This window comes from Perna viridis, chromosome 14, assembly GCF_037379345.1.
Source record: "Perna viridis isolate PV_CMFRI_1.1 ecotype Kerala chromosome 14, ASM3737934v1, whole genome shotgun sequence".
Taxonomy (NCBI): Eukaryota; Metazoa; Mollusca; class Bivalvia; order Mytilida; family Mytilidae; genus Perna; species Perna viridis.
Window position 1 is genome coordinate 8,414,837 of NC_142458.1, and position 21,387 is coordinate 8,436,223.

The 21,387-nt window shown below is 33.3% G+C and overlaps 1 protein-coding gene across 2 annotated transcripts; it reads left to right on the forward strand.

Moving 5' to 3' along the window:
- Window positions 1–8,543: 8,543 nt before the first annotated feature.
- Window positions 8,544–21,013, forward strand: LOC148598034 (uncharacterized). 2 transcript variants are annotated; one of them, XR_015918572.1, is made up of 5 exons: window positions 8,544–8,689; window positions 9,385–9,836; window positions 12,527–14,314; window positions 15,505–15,811; window positions 17,433–21,013. XR_015918572.1 is itself a non-coding variant. In XM_088561493.1 (5 exons), exons 2-5 carry the CDS (start codon window positions 9,387–9,389, stop codon window positions 17,506–17,508), a joined length of 2,532 nt encoding a protein of 843 aa, XP_088417619.1. In that variant the 5' UTR covers window positions 8,544–8,689; window positions 9,385–9,386; the 3' UTR covers window positions 17,509–21,012. The 2 variants fall into 2 exon arrangements, 1 of the variants encoding a protein (XP_088417619.1); XM_088561493.1 differs by having other exon boundaries at window positions 15,505–15,722; window positions 17,433–21,012.
- Window positions 21,014–21,387: the final 374 nt, after the last annotated feature.

Consider the following 21,387-nt stretch of genomic DNA (forward strand, 5'->3'; position numbering starts at 1 on the left):
GAACTACAAACCAACTTTATTTTGTTATCTCTCATGGATTTACTTTTAGGATAAAATTCAATTGATCGTAAATAATGACGTTACAATGTTATTTTAGGTTGTGACGTCATTACTTACGATCAACTTTACACTTACGACTTTTTGAGAAATCGACGCCTGAATGTACCGCTCACTGCCTCGATCTTCTAAAACCTCCACCTGTATAGCGATTTATTGTGATTCTTGATCATTCAAATTTTGACCTTGATATTTATTATATGTAATTTGATAAATACTGGACACATTTATCGTTCAATTTCTTATACTTTAAAAAATTGCAGGACCGACCTTTAAATAGGAGTACAGATAGTATAGAGGTCGAGTGCTTTTAAAGGCAAAAAACTATTTTCATTTACAAAACAACAAATGCTATGTATATTGTTTTCTTCGTGTTTAATACATATTTGTAAAGCAAATGTTTTGTAGTTTAGTTGTAAAGAATGCACATATGTTACAAGGAAAGTGTGTATATGTTGCACGAAATAGCTACTATTGTGGATAAAAATGCTACTATGGCGTCGGTAAAGTTGGGTAAAACGTCTCTATGGCGTAGGTCATCTATGTTTACCATCGTTTTCCATGGCTTCAGCCTAAAGAATTTTGAAAGGCGTCAGTATTAGAATCAAATGACATACCGCATATGATTCTCATGTTTCGGTTTTCAGTTAAAGAACAACGAGCATTCTGAGAGTGTTGCAAAACAGTACATATTCCCCTACCGGTTGTTTATATCACTGACCTACCTTGGGTCATCAATTCTAAATGACAAACTGAGGAAATGGACTAGGTGTTGAATACAAGAAGGGAAATGGATAAAGACAAGAAAGATGTTCTAATCCATTTAACAGATGCAGATTTGCAAAGTGTTATGCACGAAATTTGGTCAGATTAGGTTTTAATTAACGATTGACTTATTTGTAAAAAAAAACACAAAAAACAAAAAAAAACAAAAAAAAAACTCAATATCTTAAGTCTTGAAAAAACGCGTAAAAATGAAATTTTGATACAGCAGGTAAAAACTGAAAGTTGGTAACTTTGAAAAAAAATCAGCATAGTGGAACGAAATGTAAATTTGATCTGTAACTCATCAAGGTAGATTCACGAACCAAAAATCACCTCAGGTAGTACAATACGGTTAGGTAATTTCTGGAAATGTGGCCACATTTTGTTGAAATAGTATACCTGTTTTGAGGCCGTCCGAACAGAAATTTCAAGTGTTTTGTCATAAAAATGTGTATAGTTTTGAAATCCTTGGTGTGTGGAGGTTCAAGTCATTTATAAGTAATTTATTGATTATTGTTATAAAATCCAGTAACCATGGTTACATACTGAAAAAAATAATATTACTGTTAGTACAAATCTGGAGTGCTTTTCCAAAACTAACAGCTAAATACTATGTGGTATAAAATATCAGGCACTTAGACACTACCACAGGATGAAAGCATGCATGGAGTAGGTGGAAAAAGGTAAAAATAATGACCCTTTTCGATAGATACATTCTCTCACAATTTTAGTCCCAAAAGTTCGTGCGAAATAAGGTATTTTGAAAATCAGCCATCTGGTGCTGAGGGGAGAACATAATACGGCAGGGGACTGAAACGTTCCGGATACCATTTTTCATTTAAATTACACCTGTTTACCATAACATATATTACATCTGTCTATGTATAAATGTTTATCTACATTTAATCAATATATCCACCAAATTTCAACTTTTAATTTTAATTTTTACAAAATTTGACCGGGGTAACTTGGTGTGCGAAACAGTGCGCCTTAATGTAACTGTATAGTGCACCCTCAATATCTTCAAGCGTTTAGAAAACAAGTGCAGAAAACTTAAATTTCGAAAAATTCAAGGGCCATAACTCGAGAAAAAAATCAGCAAAGGGGAACGAAACGTAAACTAGATCTTTAACTCATTAGGGTAGATTATATACCAAAAACCCAGCTCAATATCTACAAGCATTTAGAAAAGTCCGGAAAACCTAAATTTCGGTAAAGTTCAGAGGCCATAACTCGGACAAAAATCAGCGGAGCACAAACAAAAGGAAACCTGATCTGTAACTCATAAGGGTAGACTCACATACCAAAACATCAGCTCAACATCTTCAAGAGTTAAAAAAAAAAGTCCGGACTGACGGATGGATGGAGTGCAAATCTAAAGTCCCCTTCGGCTTAAGTCGACAAAAAAAAGAACTGAGCAAATGAACTTTGTGACAGATTGCACGTGAAATTCACATGAAATTCACACGAACTTTACAATGAAATTAACATGATTTTAACATGAAATTCACTCACAATGAATTGCGTGTGAACTATTCACGTGAATTTCACGTAAAGGCTCGATTCACCCGAATTTCACGTGAAGTCTGTCACAATGTTTATTTGCTGAGTTCGGATGAAAATCATTTGAAAAAAAAATTGCCTGTGTAGTCTAGAATAATATCTGCTCAAGGGTTGTTTCCCTTTGTATACAGCTATCGTCATTGCTTTAATATTATTTTATATCGATGCATATTCAACATTAATAAATAATTTTGGCAAGTTATAAGAACATGTATAATATATATATATATATATATATATATATATATATATAAAGTTCTGAAAAATTCCCAACGAAGTTAGAACTGTCAAATTTGCGAAGCAAATGTTTGGTCGTTCCCTCGGCGGGACTCGAACTCGTACCACTGTGACATCTATGGCAACACCGCCTGCACTAATTCCAGCGTCCTAGACCACTCGGCCAGCTAGGCTATATAAAAATATACCTTTCGCTGGCCGGGTCATTCCTCCTCGTAGGATTAATCTAGGGCTGTAACTTAGTACACGATACTAAGTTACAGCCCTATCCTACATAATAACACCTTGATGAACTGTCCCGTACTACCATACATCGTGTACTAAGTTACAGCCCTAGATTAATCCTACGAGGAGGAATGACCCGGCCAGCGAAAGGCTATATTTTTATATTGCCTAGCAGGCCGAGTGGTCTATGGCGCTTGATTTAGTGCAGGCGGTGTTGCCACAGATCTAACATCGTTGGGAATTTTTCAGACCTTTCTTTACGTTTACGTTGTCTTCCCTGTATCAATTTGATCCGATGGAGCAGTGTAGTGAATAGAGTCGTCACATCCTGAGACGTTGTATAATATTGATTTGTTGTGACATGCATCATTAATTTGATCATCTATCCTACATAATAACACCTAGATGAACTGTCCCGTACTACCATACATCGTGTACTAAGTTACAGCCCTCCCTAGATTAATCCTACGAGGAGGAATCACCCGGCCAGCGAAAGCTATATTTTATATAGCCTAGCTGGCCGAGTGGTCTAGGGCGCTGTTGATAAGACTGTACTTGGATTAAGAATTTGTGAAAAATGTATTCAAGTTCTTGGCGTTTATGTTGGTGTAGACATTGATGTATGTAATGACATGAATTGGAAGGATAAGATCAGAAAAATAAGAAGTATTGTTAATATGTGGAAACAAAGACAATTGACTCTATCTGGTAGAAATATTGTAATTTCTTCTTTATTGCTATCAAGAATTTGGTATTTATTAGCTGTTTCGCCAATACCTGAAAATGTACTGACAGATTTAAAGCAAATATGTATTGAGTTTTTGTGGGATTCTAAATCTCATTTAATACAATATGCAACTATTACTGGTATGAAACAGGATGGTGGCTTGAATTTTCAAGATATTTATTTAAAATTGTGTTAATTTAGATTGAAATTTTTAGGAAGATTTTTAAACCCTGAGTGCAATTGTATTTGGAAAAGTACTTTCAGCTATTTTTTGAGAAGAGTACATTGTATGAATCTTTCTAGGCCTGTTTTATTTTTGCGTTTAAACAAAAATGATTTATTATGTTTACCGCATGTGTACAGAGAAATGTTGGAAGCATGGCAGTGCATTAGAAAAGATGTAACTTTTAATATAGGAAACTGTGATGTTTATAATCAACCACTGTTTTATAATAGCTTGATGTTCGTATCTGGTAAAGAATAGGAATGTTTTATAAAAGCTGGTATTGTACTAGTTAAAGATATATCATATGAAGCTGTACCTGGATTTTTGCCAGTTCAGGCAATTTTTGATATGATGAGAGAAAAAGAAATAGATGTTAATTTTAACATTGTCAGGAAATTGTATATGTTATTATTGAATCATATTTCTGCTGAGTGGAAAGAAGTCGTTTTGACAAATTGTCATTTGAAAAATGAAGAACTCTCCCAATTTTATGTTCAATTCGGCAGTAAAGTGTGTGACATGACGCTATGTACAACAAAAAGGTTTTATTCATTACTATTACAAAAGTGTTTTATTAAACCTAAATGTTATGAATTTTGGTATGAACAATATGGTATTCATGAAAGTGATTTCCGTTTTGTGTGGAAACAAGTACATAATTTTTGGAAACCATCTGAATGTATTGATCTAGACTACAAATTGTGTCACAACAGGATTTTTACCAATGTTAAACTTTGTAAGATTGGAGTAATAGACAGTAGCACCTGTCAAAATTGTGACTGTGAGAAGGAAACTTTATTTCATATTTTTTTGACATGTGAGTTACTTGTTAAATTTCATGATTTTATGTTTGATATTTTAGAGACACTATTTGTAAAATCAGAGGAAAATTTGATACATAACTATACTTACATGAGGATATTTATGCTGGGTTTATCATCTAATGTGAAAGGTGTTAATATTCATTATGTTAATTTTTTGTTGTCTATTGGAAGACTCTGTATAATGAAGCAAAGACAAATGTTCAAAAATGGCACAAGAGGTATTAACCTAATAACATATTTCAAATACACACTGAAACATTATATTAGTTATTTTTATTTCTATTGTAAATTTACAAACAGACTAACAGTCTTTGAAAAGAAGTTTTTGAAAGATAATCCAACTGTGATGTTAGAGGAAGATGTGCTGTTATTCAAACTGTGATAAATTGTATATTCTTAAGTTCTGTAACATGATGATTTTATAGATATTCTGATTTGTATTGTTATTTCGTATAGTTTTATTCAATAAAGATAAAAAAAAGGGCGCTGGACTTCGTGCAGGCGGTGTTGCCATAGATGTCACAGCAGTACGAGTTCAAGTCCCGCTGAGGGAACGACAAAAATTTGCTTCGCAAATTTGACAGTTCTAACATCGTTGGGAATTTTTCAGACCCATATATATATATATATATATGCAAATTTGTCTGTCAACTCTTTTGTTAAACCTTTAAGAAAGTTTTAAACTTTAATTGTCAATGACAATTGGCCAATGAATATAAATATGACCAGACATACGCAAAAAAGAACATAACGTAACCAAAATAATATGCTTTTGTTACTTTGTATGTATGATTTTAGTTACTTTATGTTCTTTGTTGTGTATGTCTGTTTTCCATGTCTGGTCTTTGTCCCTGGATTACATTCTTTTGATTACCGCTATAACCTTGGTTCCCTTGATTACTCTTTTATAAAGATTGTTAGTTAAGGCAAAGATAGTCATCGCTCGCGCTTCAAGGATTATTTCATAGTACGAATCTTTAACTAACCTACTAGGCCGATTATAATATCATTTTGCATGAGTAGATTTCTTTTTTAATAATTGTACTAGATGCGAAAAATTTGTCCAACAGAATTGTTAATTTCTTCACCAAAGTGAAAAACATCATTTGTCAATCAAAATGATTTATATCATATTAAATTCATCCAGTTTGATTTAGAATTATTTGAAAGATTAATCAAGGGAACCAAGATTCTAGCGAAAGTCAAAGGAATGTAATCCAGGGACAAGACATGGAAAACAGACACACTCAACAAAAACAACCAAAATAATACACACAAACTAAGAAAAGTAAATGAGCAACGCGGATTCCACGAAAAACTGAACGAATGGATAATTCATATGATTTTTTTACTATGCCCGCTATACTAGACAAGATAATGATTTGTTTTGTAATATTGATCCCCCCCCAAAAAAAAAATAAAATAAATAAATAAATAAATAAAATAAAATAAAAAAAAAAAACTTCATCAAAATTCGTATCTTCTATAAACCCTTAAAACAACAAAGCTACAGTTCTCAGTTTGGATTTGGCTTCTGTTTCGACATTATTTGACTAGATTATTGGATCTCGATCGTCCTGTGTATATGTGCTTCTAATGTTGCCAATGTAATGTCATTATTTATCTCTAGGAGTGGGCCGGCAAATTGAAAAATGGAAAAAATAACTGACCCCCTTTTCCAAACCCAGAAAAATTTTCACCCCCTCTATCAAGAACCAAGAAACAAGTCATCCCCCCCTCTGTATTTTTAAAAATGAAATTTCAATGTATGTATTGATTTATTCAGAACAGAATAGGAAACATATAGTACAATCACAAGTTATTTAAAGAATGTTTCCAATATTTGAACTATGTTTTAACGTAAACTGTCCAAAACCAGGTTTTTTTGTAAAACATGTTGAAATATTGGAAACATTTCTCATAATTTAATTTGTAATCATGAAATACATAACGATTTAATCTTTGCATAATTGTAATAATCGAAACAATTAAAAAAACGGCGCAGGAAAATATCACATCAAGCAAACAAGCTCCACCCACACGAGTACATATATTTGAAATAAAAGGTAAAAGAAGCGTGACTTCAAAGTTGACTAAATTATCCTAAATGGACAATGTTCCTTCGAGTGGTTAGACCAATCAAAAAGCTTGTTTTAAACTCGATTAAATTATACACGTTTGTTCATTTCTATCCACAAAAAATCATAGGCACAATTTGTAACCAAATAAAATGCATCAAAAAGGTGAAAACCTTTTAGCACACAGTATCTCAAAGCAGATCAAAATGTTATAATACATTGTACTGCAAATATAAATCATACAAAAAATTTGCAAAATTGATCTCAAGTATCAAAATCTATCATGTGCAATAAGGACAGAAGTAGTCAAAATGAATTTAGGAAATCTTAAAGCAATGTATAATAGAAAACCTTCTGTTTGACCTGCGATGTATGTGATGTATGCACGTGATGTGTATAGCAATATTTATACGAGATGATAGATTTAACTTATTTAATTTTATAATTCTGATTTGACAACAAAAATCATGGAGAAATGGTTTTAGGGTGGGAGTAATTTAACACAAAAGCACTATTTATTCATTTAAAAAGACATAGTATTTTTTGTGTGTTGCTATGTGCACATACAGTTTATGTAATTGAAAAAGAACAGATATGGTATAATGCAAAAAATGAAAACCACCATTACAACCAGCGGTAAATTTGATACCTTCAGCGGTCACAACAAGAGGAGAACCTCATCCAGTAGTGAGCTCTGAAAGGCCTCAAGTAAAAAATTAAGTAGTGTCATTTTCTATGCATAGATAAAAATGAAACAGACAATTAGAGACAATGACTGAACCAAACATAAAAAAGTTTTCTTACACAGGACATTATGTATAAAATTTTAGATATTACACAAGTACATGTGTAAATAATTTTTCTTTAAAAAAAATAATCACCCCATCCCCCCCTCATCAATTAGTAAAAACATACATAAATCCCCCCTTCAAGTACTGCTATTTTTTCTTTAAACCCCCTACTTTTTTGCCGGCCCTCTCCTGGAGGTAAATAATGACCGGTCCCTTATTAGTACACGTGTACAGCATACCAAAATTCGCAATATCTGCAGTAAGTTAAGAAAAACATATTGAGAGAAAGGTGGAAAACTCCTCATGAAATTTTGAAAATATGGATGATAAAGAAAACAAGTACTATCTTTAAAAAAAAGATAGCTGACGCAGTAACTTTTTGTTTTTTTTAACAAATAATTTTTCTACATTTCATTCAAGAAAATAACACATGTCATGCAATTTCATTTTTCGATACAGTTTTTTGGACGCCTCTGAGTTATCATTATTTGCCCAATCGAGAAAAAGAATAGCGATCAGGTGACTTGTGTTTCCATAGAGGATCGTCTTTAAGGTCAGAGCGTAAAAGCAAAACTATACAGACTGCATCGGAAAAGTTAAACCTTATTGACTCCATCATCTCTTCAACAGGTGAAAAAAGTCGTTCTTAAAAGAGTAATTATCACTAAGGACAGGGGACCATTAAACAAATATGAATTGAATATCCATATCCATATGATTTAATATTTATTTGTTTATACTTTTCATAACTTATTTTTTTTGTAGGTTTATAAATTTATCCAATATATATGTGCGTTGTGTACTCCTGTGGTTACCCTTTTTGATAACGTTCTTATTTGTGAGAGTTCATAGGGTTTTAGTTTATTTGTATCATGTCTTGTTTTGTGTTTTGTTTCTGTTTTCATGTCATATTTTTTCTAGGGATTATATAACCATACAGTTGATTTGATTTGAGCATTATTTTTTTTCACTTCGCCTGTCTCTTCTGAGAACTACACTTTATTGATAACACATCGCTAAAGTAAAACCACACGTCGAATCATTATTCTATCTACAACTAAAGTGTCTATCGATACAACGGGAAGTTAAAACATTGAGTTTCACTTCTTAATTGTAAAGATTATTTGTATTTGTTGTCAATCTGTTTGCCAAACAAGACTTATTGCAATTGTTGAATTCAGAAGTTGCTAATTTAGGTAAGATCTTAGTATATTTTCTTTAATACTGGGAAGCCTGGCTTTATCAAATCTCATTTGGACTTTAGATTTTAAGTAGCTGTCTTTGTACGAATCATGCAAAATCTGAAAAAATTGATACACCCCAAAAAAAGGCTACATATTTTTATTTTTGTAATTAAGTTGTTTTATGGGTCTATACTATGAAGTGTGTAATTATTCATTCAAATCTGCCTGCTCTTAGGAGATAATAAACACTGAAAATACAGCAGATTCTATTGTATTTGATCGTCATTTACAGATTTAACTTCCATAATTTTGAAATCTACAGTGCATTCTATTTCTGACTATGACATTTCAAACAAAATATCAAAAATAAAAATATGCAGGCTTTTTACCCATGAATCACATTTTGCATGATCCTTAGCTGGAGTGCTACTTAAAAGGTTTTGATTATTCAATCTCAATGGCACATTCTTCAGACGAATTATCATTAATACAATGTATTTTTTATGAGTATCACTTCACATCTGATTCCCATATGTTTCCATATGATCAATATGTGTTCTTGAATAAAATAAATAATAAATATATGTTTGTATATAATAATTATATGCATAATATACGACCATCATATGTACTTTATCATCGAGCAATTGTGTTTGATAGATTTTGTACATCTTTAGTTTTGTTACAATTTGTCTTCGTTAAATTAGGTATGGCAAGCAAACAAGACGATGCAATACAGAAAAAGAGCTTGCAAGATGTGACACTAAGCGGAAACATAAACAGTACCAACAATAACAGCAGAGGAGACCGTAATGCCAAAATATCAGACTGCAAAACCACAACTGCATCTGTTATTGCTGAAGGAGGACTCGACGATTGTCGTAAAAGCGCTTGTAAACAAATACGTTTTAAAACTTATTTGGGCTCTCCTGGTCCTAATGTAAAAGCTTCATACAACTTGACACCTTCAGATGTCACTGACAAGAAAAGATCGCGCCAACATCACTCCTGTTCACTGCAAATAACAAGACCTCACATTCGACGAAACATAAAGAAAGCATACAGCGTTGGTTCAATATTACCTAGGGCAAGTGTACAGAAGTCTCACTCTAGTTCTTATAAAGGGTCTTCAGCAAAAGGAGATAGGACAAAATTGCAGGTAGCATCGTTTAATTCAGATATACATATATATCGAAAAAAAAATTCTGAAGCTTGAACAAAGGGACAATTCAAATAAGACAAAATCCAAATACATAACAGGAAACAAAGACGATCTACATACACAATGAGAATAAAACAAATTAAGGAAAACAAAACTAAAACACTAACAATATGAACTTCCACGAAAAACCTGTCTAAACCAGACAGTAATCAATCCAATGTTTAATGAACTTTGAAAACCGAACACATGTCTTAACCAAACCAATTCAAAAGGGTTCGGTTCAGAGGGTATCGCTGTACATGATTTGTAAAATAAAAATAATGACTAAATTACTTGTTTTTCTGTTCCTTGCAGAAAATGATACGTTTCCTAGACTTTGCAATCAGATTATGTTCGTCGTTTCCGCGGTTTAAGAAGGAAATAAACTGTAACGATGGCGAACCTTATTTTAGGCCAACCAAAAGTAACTGTTTGTTCTTCAGACTTAATTGTAAAACAGTTTGAAGTTGTGGTTTTCCTTTGTTGGTCTATCTACAACCAATGCCCCTGGTCCCAGTACATGTCCTTTCACTGGAGACTTTATGTCTGGACCAGTGACTGATAATAAGTGGCTTGCCCTGTCACATATCCTGTCAAAGCGTAAAATCACCGTAGGTCACAAAGATAGGGAATTCAACAAAGATAATTTGGGTAAATTGTAAAGTTTATCTAATTGATGCATACCACATACTTACAATTATGCGGTTCGAGAAAACTATTAACATGATAACATAAGAGGTATAGAAGATTAGCAATAGGGGGATTTATCAACAGTAAATATAAAAGAACCCACTCATTTAAACATTAGGCGTCAGTCTCTGTAAGAATCAGGCCGTGTGTGAAACATAATAATTTTGATTGTCTAATTTGACTATTTTCACCATCAGAATCAAAGAAAAAAGACAATACTTTCCATGTCATGCTGGATCATTGAGTTACAATTTCACTGAAATGCACTGAAATGAATATTTCAAGGGCAGATTACGCTGTCAAAAACCTCATTTTCCTAACATTCTATTGAACAATTTATGTTCAATGCCAGTGATGTAGAGATCAAATAATGGTCTTTTCAAATAGAGAAGGTATCCTTGAGTGATATTACATTATCAGATCGGTAGATTTTTGACAAGCATGTTTCTGATTTTACACTTAAGTAAGCAATGGTTGTATAATGAAATATGTCTAAACCGAACCCTACTCGGTTAAGGCATACAAGTTAACATGACTTTAAAACGTGGCTTGTTTACACGGGTTACTAGTTTATTCATGGTTCGGTCTAGACATATGGTACTGTATTCATCTCTTACACAGTTCAAGGAGGTAGACCTAGTATAAAGGACATATATGTTACAAATTATTGGAACGTTGATGTAAAGCCTTTTTTCATCAATCTCATCTAAGTGCCAAAGTAACTTTGATTTATTTCATTCCATTTCAAATGAAACCTTGATGAAATTGAAATTGATGCAAACATACCACTGATTTCAAAATTTATGTCCCTCACCTTAGATTTACATTCTTAAGCGATGAAACCAGCAGCCACATATCATACCGCGTTGGTCCCTATTACTTTCATATTTAGAATTATTTATTGATGAGAAATCAAGAGATACTAGTAACAACTCAAACTACAAAAGAGATACAAAGGTAAAGACAAGAACCCCCCTCAGCAAAAAAAATTGAAAAAAATGTAAAGTGTTTTTTCTACATTACAATGACAGCATTGAGCAATGGTAGGCTCTGTGTTCTGTTATAAATATCCAACAAGTCCATTGTGTTTTATCTAAAGTCAATGGAAAGAACAGCAGATTGGAATCAATATTCTAACATGACGTTCATCAAAGGTCTTTCTTCATATTTGTATAAGACGCACAAAAGGCTAAGTTTGATATATAACGGTAGTTATTTGTGCGTCGTATACAAATATAAAGAAACTAGTTGTATTAAAATGAAAAGAAAGCACGTAAACTCCATTTTATCATTATTTTAACACGGGCTGATCATTTGGGTTGATATGAACAAGGGCATGGTAAACAATGATTTATAACTAATGTACAGTTAATGAAATTTTGTATGGCGCCATCAGACAAATTATTAAGTAGTAGTCTTTGTAAGAACCATGCAAATTCGGTAAAATGTGATACATCCCAAAAAAGGCTACATATTTTTGTTTTTCTATATTGTGTTGATTTATGGGTCTATACTATGAAATGTGTAATTATTCAAGCAAATCTGCCTGCTCTTAGAAGATAATCAACATTAAAAATCTAATAGATTCTATTGTATTTGAGTGTCATTCACAGAGTTGTCTCCTTTAATTTTGAAATCTACAGTGCATTCTATATAATTTGTACCTCCTAAGAAGACGGGTTATCTAACAAATGGAATGTTAATTTCTGTTTACTATGGCAATTCAAACAAAATATCAAAAATAAAAATATGTAGGCTTTTCACCCATGAATCACATTGTGCATGATTCTAAGCTGGAGTGCTACTTATTTGTATAGGGCGTTTAAACAAGTTACTAACATACATAATAAGTTAAGAGTATAAACCGAAATGAACATATACCATTTTAAATACATTGTATTTGCATATTTTTATCCATAGTTATTTCGAATAGTAATTGTAATTATTTCATTTGTTAGAAATGGAATGTATCATCCCAAACTGGAAATTCTACTTCAAAGAAGACAAAAGACAAATATTTTGACGCGAAACAAGCAACACAACTCGTATCTAGTTCAAATAATGATTCATCGACACAAGGTCCACAAATATCGGTTCTGAGTTCAAGTGATGCCGTTGAAAAGGTGGCAACAAAGAGGCAAGATTCAGTAGACAGAAATGACTCATTTCAATCCCATATTCAAGATGAGATATTCAATGATGGTTATAACAGTGAACCAGTATCCCCAAGAGATACACCACCTTTTACATCGACATTACAGCCGTCTACATCAGATCCACAACCATCTATGTCTGAACCACCTACGTCAAAATCACAATCGCTCATGTTAGAAACAAATTTAACTAGTAGTCCGTCAGAACCAAAACATTCTACGTCAGCGTTTCAGCAGCCTACTTCACAACCACAAAATACTACGTCAGAATCACGGCACTCTACGTCAGAACCAAAACACCCTACGTCAGAACCAAAACACCCTACGTCAGAATCACAAAATTCTACGTCAGAATCACAGCAGCTTACGTCAGAATCAAGAAAGCTTACGTCAGAACTAAGGCAACCTACATCAGTATCACAACAGCCTCTGGTAAAACAACGCCTTTCTTTGTCAGAAATACAGACGTCGAAGACCGAACAATTGTCATCTATTCCAGAACCACAACCATTCACTAGTACCTCATGTACACGTCCAAAGGACAGATCTAACAACAACTTTAGCAAAGAGTCTTCACAAGATTCAGAAGGAAAAACATGCTTTTGGCAACGTAGCTCTAAAGATTTAAATGATAACACAGAAAACACGCCGGAAGACATACAACGTGTGTCACAATCAAGAAAATCTTCAGACGTATCAAGTTTCATTAAAGTGTGTTCATCAAGAAGAAGTATCATCGACCTAGACGTTGACGTCATCGTCAGCAGCGACAATTCAAAATTACAAAGTGGTGGCATGGTTGCTAGACTAATAAGCGAACGAGGTGGTCGATCATTTCATATATGTAAGCAGAGTGTCCTGTCAATGTGTCAAAACATTAAAAGCTGGTCGTTTCAACCCACCCCTGCCACCGGTGATCTTAAATGTAAACATGTTTTTCATGTTGTTGTACCACAGTTTTCAGATCAACACCAGTCTCATTGGGTTGATAAACTGAAGTCTTTGACTAAGGACATTTTACGTAGAACAGAAATACTAGGTTACAAGTCTATAGCTCTTCCCATAATTGGGTCTGGAAGGAATAGTGCTCCACAGGCGTTTATCATTGATCTAATATGCGACGCTATAAAGGAGTACATGTCGTGTCGACCAGGATATTCTTGTCTTGAAACCATTATTATGGTTCACCCTGAAAAACAAGTCGAAAAATATATCGAAAAGCAAATCCGAGAACTCGATTTTACACCAAGCGTCAAGCGACAAACGCCACCGAAAGAGAAAGGTATTAAGACTCATTTCTTGGATGTTAGAGACAGAAAAAATGATACATGTCCAATCTGCATGGAGGAAACCAAGAAGTCGAAACTTAAACAATTATCAAAATGCAACCACATATTTTGCAAAAACTGTTTAGATGAGTGTTTTAAGAGGACACCAGCTTGTCCCATCTGCAGCATGGTTTACGGTGCAATGAAAGGAAATCAGCCATATGGAATTATGGTGGAGATTTTCATAAAGGACAGTCATCTACCCGGGTATAAAGAATGTGGGATAATCCAAGTTTTCTACTATTTTCCAGATGGAATCCAAGGGGTTAGTTCCATTTAAGCTCAAGTGTCAGTCTCTGTAAGGATCAGGCAGTGGGTGAAACATGGTATTAAAAGTGTAATGTTGCTATTTGCACAATCGGAATTAAGACTTTCCATATCATTTTTTGCAAACTGGGTTATAATTTCATTGAAATGCACTGAAAATTAACATTTCAAGGGAAGCAACTCTGTGAAAAACCTAAAATTGCACATAGAAAGAAACAAAAGTAAATGAGCAACCTCGACTCCACTAAAACCTCGGACCATGTACCAGGTGCACCGGTAGAGTAAGGAACCTCTGCCTATCTAGAAACATCCCCCGAGTTCCAAACGGAATATCACGTCCGGACTAGTGGAAAGAGAAAGGAATGTGTTGCGGCTATACCGCTTTTTTACTTTTCAGAAGCAGAATTTATTAATAACCGACATTGGTGATTCAAGCATGAAAAAAACACGTGACAAGTTCAGAACTATTTAGAAATAACAATAAATGAGACAACCCGTTTTCGTCTGTCATTTGGTCGCTGCTCTATTTATATAAAAATGTCAATATTATACATGCAATTGGCATATTACAGTATGAATCATTCTTGATGAATGTGTTTTTTTCAAAATACAAATGAGTGTGCAGAAAGGACTGTAGTTACATTAAAATATATAGTTTGAAAAAACATATTTTATTCGATTTTTTTTTCTTTACTATGAACCATCTCTACCAGTCATGGAATTTTATATGGATGGTACCTAAAAGTTTGCTATGTTTTTAATGTCTCATGGAAAACTAGTTGATATAAAATAAACATGTTTGGCTTTTATCATCAGATTTTAACTACTTTTGTAAATTGGGAGTGTGTGTGTGTGTGTGTTGTCTTTTTTGTTTATTTGCAATTTTTTTCCAAGTTAAGTAATGTCTCTGTACCATTGTATTTATGGTTTGTGAGAAAAAAAGTATCTGACTGTCCTCGTCTTACCGTCATGCTTGACTTCAGCTTGTATGAAACATGGTGTGTGAATAATTTTGAATTAACAGAAGACGCGAAATAATGCAGTTGGATATGGAGCGGACTATATATTTCGTCATATTTCGTCCACACAAAATCCAAAAATGTCGAAAAAATTTTACACAAATCGTCATCTATCATTAGAACTAGATATTGTTTTTGAAACCTAATTTTGTAATACTTAAATTCCTAGAAAGAACATCCGAAGCCTGGATTAGCTTACAGTGGAACAAAACGTGCTGCATTTCTTCCTGACAACGAAGAGGGCCAGAAGGTTCATCGTCTGTTTAGACGGGCTTTTAATCAACGGGTGATGTTTACCATCGGTACTTCTCGGACGACTGGGAAGGAGGATGTGATCACGTGGAACGATATTCACCATAAAACAAACGTTAAGGGAGGACCTGAAAAGTAAGAATGTAAACGGTTCGAAAATCAAGTTTATGCAAGATTTTGCTTGACAGTTCTATATTAACGCTTCACCAAATTTCATGAAAATGGTAATAATCTATAACACGGTCACATTTCGTTGGCAACTTATATACCTTTAGTAGTAATAACAGCAGTTTTTTTTAATATCTGATTAAGTCTGAAATATTTAACCCGTATCAAACATTGTATCGCATGTTTAACCTTTACCACATCCTTTTTTCGCACTTTCTCGAAATTATCCATCATTTTCGTTGCGGGTCTCTTGAACAGTTTTATTTCTGGAATACTACCCAATTTAAATGTATTATAAAATGCATAGTGTATATATTGCATGCCGTATCACCCTATCACATATATCAGTTGTCGGGTCAGATGCCCTCGTGCTGATACAGCATTGGATACAGATTTTGACATTTAATGTATTGTTCTCAATTAATATTCATTCGTTCCACTCCCTACTGATATCTGACATCCAAAAATATTGTTTATTGTTAGCGGAAGGGTTAAACAATAATAGTTAACGCCGTGCCTGTAGTCTGAGGTTTGTAAATTATCAATTCTAGTATGACGTGCTTTAAAGCTCTTTACACCACAGACAAGGTGAAAAAGTAATAAGCACATGACCAACATTTCGTGCAACACACAGGCTGGGTCTATTCAATAATATGAAGAAACTGGTTGTATTAGAATTGAAATAAATCATGGAAAATGTATTTTATCATTTTGTACCACGGACTGGCCATTAATGTCGTTGTTTAACGCCTTGTCATCGCTCGGGGTAAGACAATGCGACGTAAATGGCCAGCCGTGGTAAAACAATTATAAAATGTTTTTTTTTTTTTTTTTTTTTTTGTTGATCAGCTGATTGGCATGTCAATAGTCCTATTTGGTTGATTACGAATTACTATTGAAAATGAAACAACATTACAAGAAAATAGTTCCACAAATTCAAATGATGCAGGATTTTGTATCCTATTTGGAAAAATTATCTGCAATATATCCACTGTCCATACATGTTTAAATTGTCTATTGCAAAGTTATTAGGACTTTATATCATTTAACTTTTACTGGTCATTTGGACCATTTTATTGATAAAAGTTAATAAGATAGCATACTCCGTACACATAGAGGGTTATTGCATGAATATTGTGGAATATTGCATCGAATACAAAAATACCAATAATGCATATATTGCACATTGCACATTTCAATATGCCGTACACGTACATGTTTCGTACACGTACATGTTTCAATGAGTAACCTCTCCTTCTAGTCGTTATAGCTTGGATTATATTCTTTTAGTTTCCGTTCGAATCCTGGTCGCTTTGATTACTCTCTCAACAGCAGCAAATCAAAATATATAGGAAGATCTAACTCCAAAAATCAGTTATAACAGGAAATACTCAAAACCAGAACTCTCGAAAAAGGAAGCCAAATCCATCAAAAGTATTGAAATATTGCACAATTCAAATAGTTTCCCCAATATTTATGTAATTGTAATGCAAAGCATAACATTTTGTTTAAAATATGTAATATGCATTTTTTTTTTGTTATCCATGACGTTACGGACATATGGTGATGTATTTGCACTTGTGTAACATGGAAATTAGTTGCACTTTATCCTGTTTTTGTGGTAATATTAAAGTCCTATATATAGTACTAGTATATGTTAAATTTGTATTTCTGTAGGTTTGGTTACCCAGATCCCACATACCTTTCACGTGTTCTGGAAGAACTTGCAGCAAAAGGGATCACTGAAGATTGAAACTTGCAGTAATTCTGGTACCTGATTGACAAAAAAAAAAATACTCGCAGACAATTCTGATGTTTCTTTTCAGTGACTCGTACACGGGAAAATATTTTTCACGTAAAATTCATTTTAATCGAGCTTCACATGAAATTCACGTAAGCTTCACATGAAATTAACGTGATTTTCACTGAACAATTCACGTGAATTTCACATGAAAGCTCGATTCACCCGAATTTCACGTGAACTCTGTCACAAAGTTTATTTGCTCAGTTCGGGTGCAAATCAAGTAATAATCGTGTGAAAATCACGTGAAATAATTTTGCCTGTGTAGATTTAAGAAGTCATTGTTTATTTTAAGAATGCAACAATATTTTGTTATTTATCTTATTATTGTTCCTTGTTTTTATTTGTTTTCTTTCTTTTTCGCTTGTGTTAATCATGCCAAGATGCTTTTTATCATATTAGTGATCATTTTTGCATGTAATGCTGTAATAAGAGCTGATATTTGAACTTATGCATATTTCGTTTATGTAGATAGACTATCTGAGTTAATGACATATTGTGATATCTTGTTTAGTGGATAAGTATCATGTTGATAATACAATGTAGGTTTACTTTACAATTAGAAAATCGTCCGTTTAATGATTTATAGAAAATCGTCCGTTTAATGATTTATTATAAAGAAAATTCATTTTCATCGTTGGAAACTCATTATTGGGCGATTTATCACATTGTGTCGTTTGTCTCGTTCAAAGAGCTAGACGAATATACGAAAGACCGGCAGGGCCATGACTTCTTCCATATTTTCCGATTAATGCGAGACATATCTTACTTCCAAGTTGACATTACTCACTTCCAAGCACAAGGACTTGAGGTCATGAGTTAGAGCCATTTTAAAAATTGGCAAAAATGTCACTAAAATTCTGTTTTTAACTTTTTTTACATTTTTACTATCCATGGCAATACACTAAGAAACCATGCGGTTTTTATTGTATGGCCATATATAGTAAAATGTAAAAAAATAGTGCTTCCAAGTTAACCTTTCTCACTTCCAAGTTCACATTTCGCAGTTCCAGCTTTGAAGTGAGAAATGTCAACTTGGAAGCAAAAAATATCTTGCATCAATCGGGAAATGTGAAAAAAAGTCATGGCACTACCCGTCTGTCGTACGAACACCCCTAGAATACGGTCTGCATACTATTTCATGATTTATTATACTAGTACTTGTGTATTTCAGAATTCAATCGCATTGCGATCTGCTTTGAGATTTTTTTTCTATTATTGTTATGGCATGTCTGTTCTGTATTTAGCAAACTTTAAATTTCATTAAAAGCGGGTAGTTTAAGAATCATAACATTGTTACCTTGGATGATTACTATGATAACTTTATATGCTGTGACAATATATCGTTGAAAATTCTATCATAAAATTGTAGAGTTAAACTTGTAAAACAGTAAATAACATTTAGTTTGGAAAAGCATATAACTTAAATCTATATTTATATGTGCATATTTTGTAACATTTACAGTATGTATATGTATATAATGTAACAATGAATTGATTCTTGGAAAATAATATATTTATATATATATATATATATAAAAGCGAGTAGTTTCTGTTCAATTTTTTTTCACTTAAAAAAGGAGTGGGGTATTTTATGTCTATATATCCCAGCTCACAATAACGCTTGAAGAGCCGATCGATACGTCCGTTTGTGAACATGACAACCGTTTAATTGTTTTTTAACTCAATTTTGTAGAAAAGTTAAAGGACATAAGGCATAATGATTATGTTCACATACTTGCAAAGATATATAATCCAACTATATGAAATAATTGGTTAGGTATCTGTGGTGGATCCAGAAAAAAATGAGATGGTCCCAAGTGAACGTTAACGTCAATTGACCTGATTTGTTTTCATCCCCCATTCAATGCAAACTTATCGTGTGTTTTTTGTCAACATGCTGAATGAGAGCCACCTCTTAACACCTCGAAAAGGAAAGTTTTGAATATAAAACCACGCGTTTTACAATAAAAGACGGGATTGCACTATTTGCTTTCTTACAACTTTTGTTTTGTTTGTAATGTTGATGGCATCACTCAAAGACAATTGAGTGCCTTTTTCCGACAAATTTATGTTTTCTTTTGGTTTGTTGTTGTTTTCTCCACATTTCCAGAAATGTTTTGTGAGCTAGTTACGCAAATCATCAGTGACTGTGGCTTTTATAATGACAAACACCGACACTGTCTGATCAGATTTAGAAACAGTAACTTCAAAAGCAGCAATTTTATGGGGATTAGTATATGAGTTCAACATATCTTTCTGACTATGAACACTGGGACGTTCACTTCCGGGTCCGACACCTGGGGACAGAAATCAAAATCTATTTGACGGAATGAAAATTTCATTCCATTTAAGAATGTTTCTGCCTAAAAAGTAGGCGGGGGGTGATTCATCATAATTGTTTTAAGATAACCATTGAAACTGTATAAATATATTTGTTAGGTCCAAAAAACAACTCTACCTAATGAGTATGATCATGTCTTTGGGTCTGCTACTCATCGTATTGTTTGACTGGTTATAGCGTAAACATTCTGACGGGAAATTTTCTCGCACTTCTTTCTATAGTAGAACATAACCAAATTCTAAGTGTTAGTATCTCCTGGAGACTCAAGTTTGCAACATTCATTTGCACTTTTATTTTTGAATACAGTTTCCACAAGGCATACTGAAGGATTTTTAGGCAGAGCTGTACTTAATGATTGTTTAGAAGCAATGATTTTATAGTAGGTATGAGTTGGTATTTCTGTTCATCACTGGGTAGCTGTGATAGCACCATATTTAGCAGGAATTTTGTATTCTTTTTTTTTGAACAGATGAGCATTCTCGACTATTACAAACTTCTACGAAGTTCGAAAATTGAGAAATATTTTCGGCTACAGATAATATCGTCCGGATCCTTGAAGATCTAAAAGTTTGGGTCTGGTAAGCTACTGGTACTGATAAGTTTTCTATGACTAGTGTTTTGATAATTAAATACTTCTCCGTCTAAGAATCAGGCAAAATGTGTATAAGGTGTTGCACATGAAGGAAAAATGCACAGACATTTTATTGCATAACCCAGGTAATTGTACCTCATAGCGTCAAGAAATTACTGTCAAAGTGTTTGAAAAGTTTGCCTTTTTAAGATATTGATAGGTCAAATTTAGAAGAAATGCACAATGGAAAAATGGCGGGAAAATCTTCCCGAAATATTTCCTTATATAAGCAGTCAAAAAATGTCAACGTCACCAATGCTTAATGATAAATTCAAATACCTGTAAATTGTTTTATAGATGTATTGAATGTATCTGAGGCAAAAAGACCAACATGAGAAATATGATGTACATGTACCACCCATTGCCTGATTCTTACACAGAATGGTACTTAAATACCAGATAAAATACATTGACTGTCCGACTCGTTTTGACACTTGAGGGTATTGCAATTTAATCAATTATTACGATGATTGCTCCGTTGACACACGCCCCCCCCCCCCCGGATCCACCACTGCATGGGTATCGTGTACGTGTACAAGGTCATATAGAAAAAGAAAGAAGAATGCGTTATTTGCTATTTACAGCCCTATGGAGCTATGTACGAATTGTGTATGAAATAACATGAGAATGGCTGCATCTAACATGTCCTCAACGATTACTGTATTACTTTGGGTTTTAATAAACCGTACTGCACAATTACAAGTATTGAATGTATAAACATGCTACAGCAAACAAACACTGATATAAAATTACTAAAATAGACGAACACTGAAAAATAATAATATTTATAAAAAAAAAAAAGAAAAAGAAAAAAACAGAAAATAGAACTAATAAAAATACAAAAAAAAATTAAAAC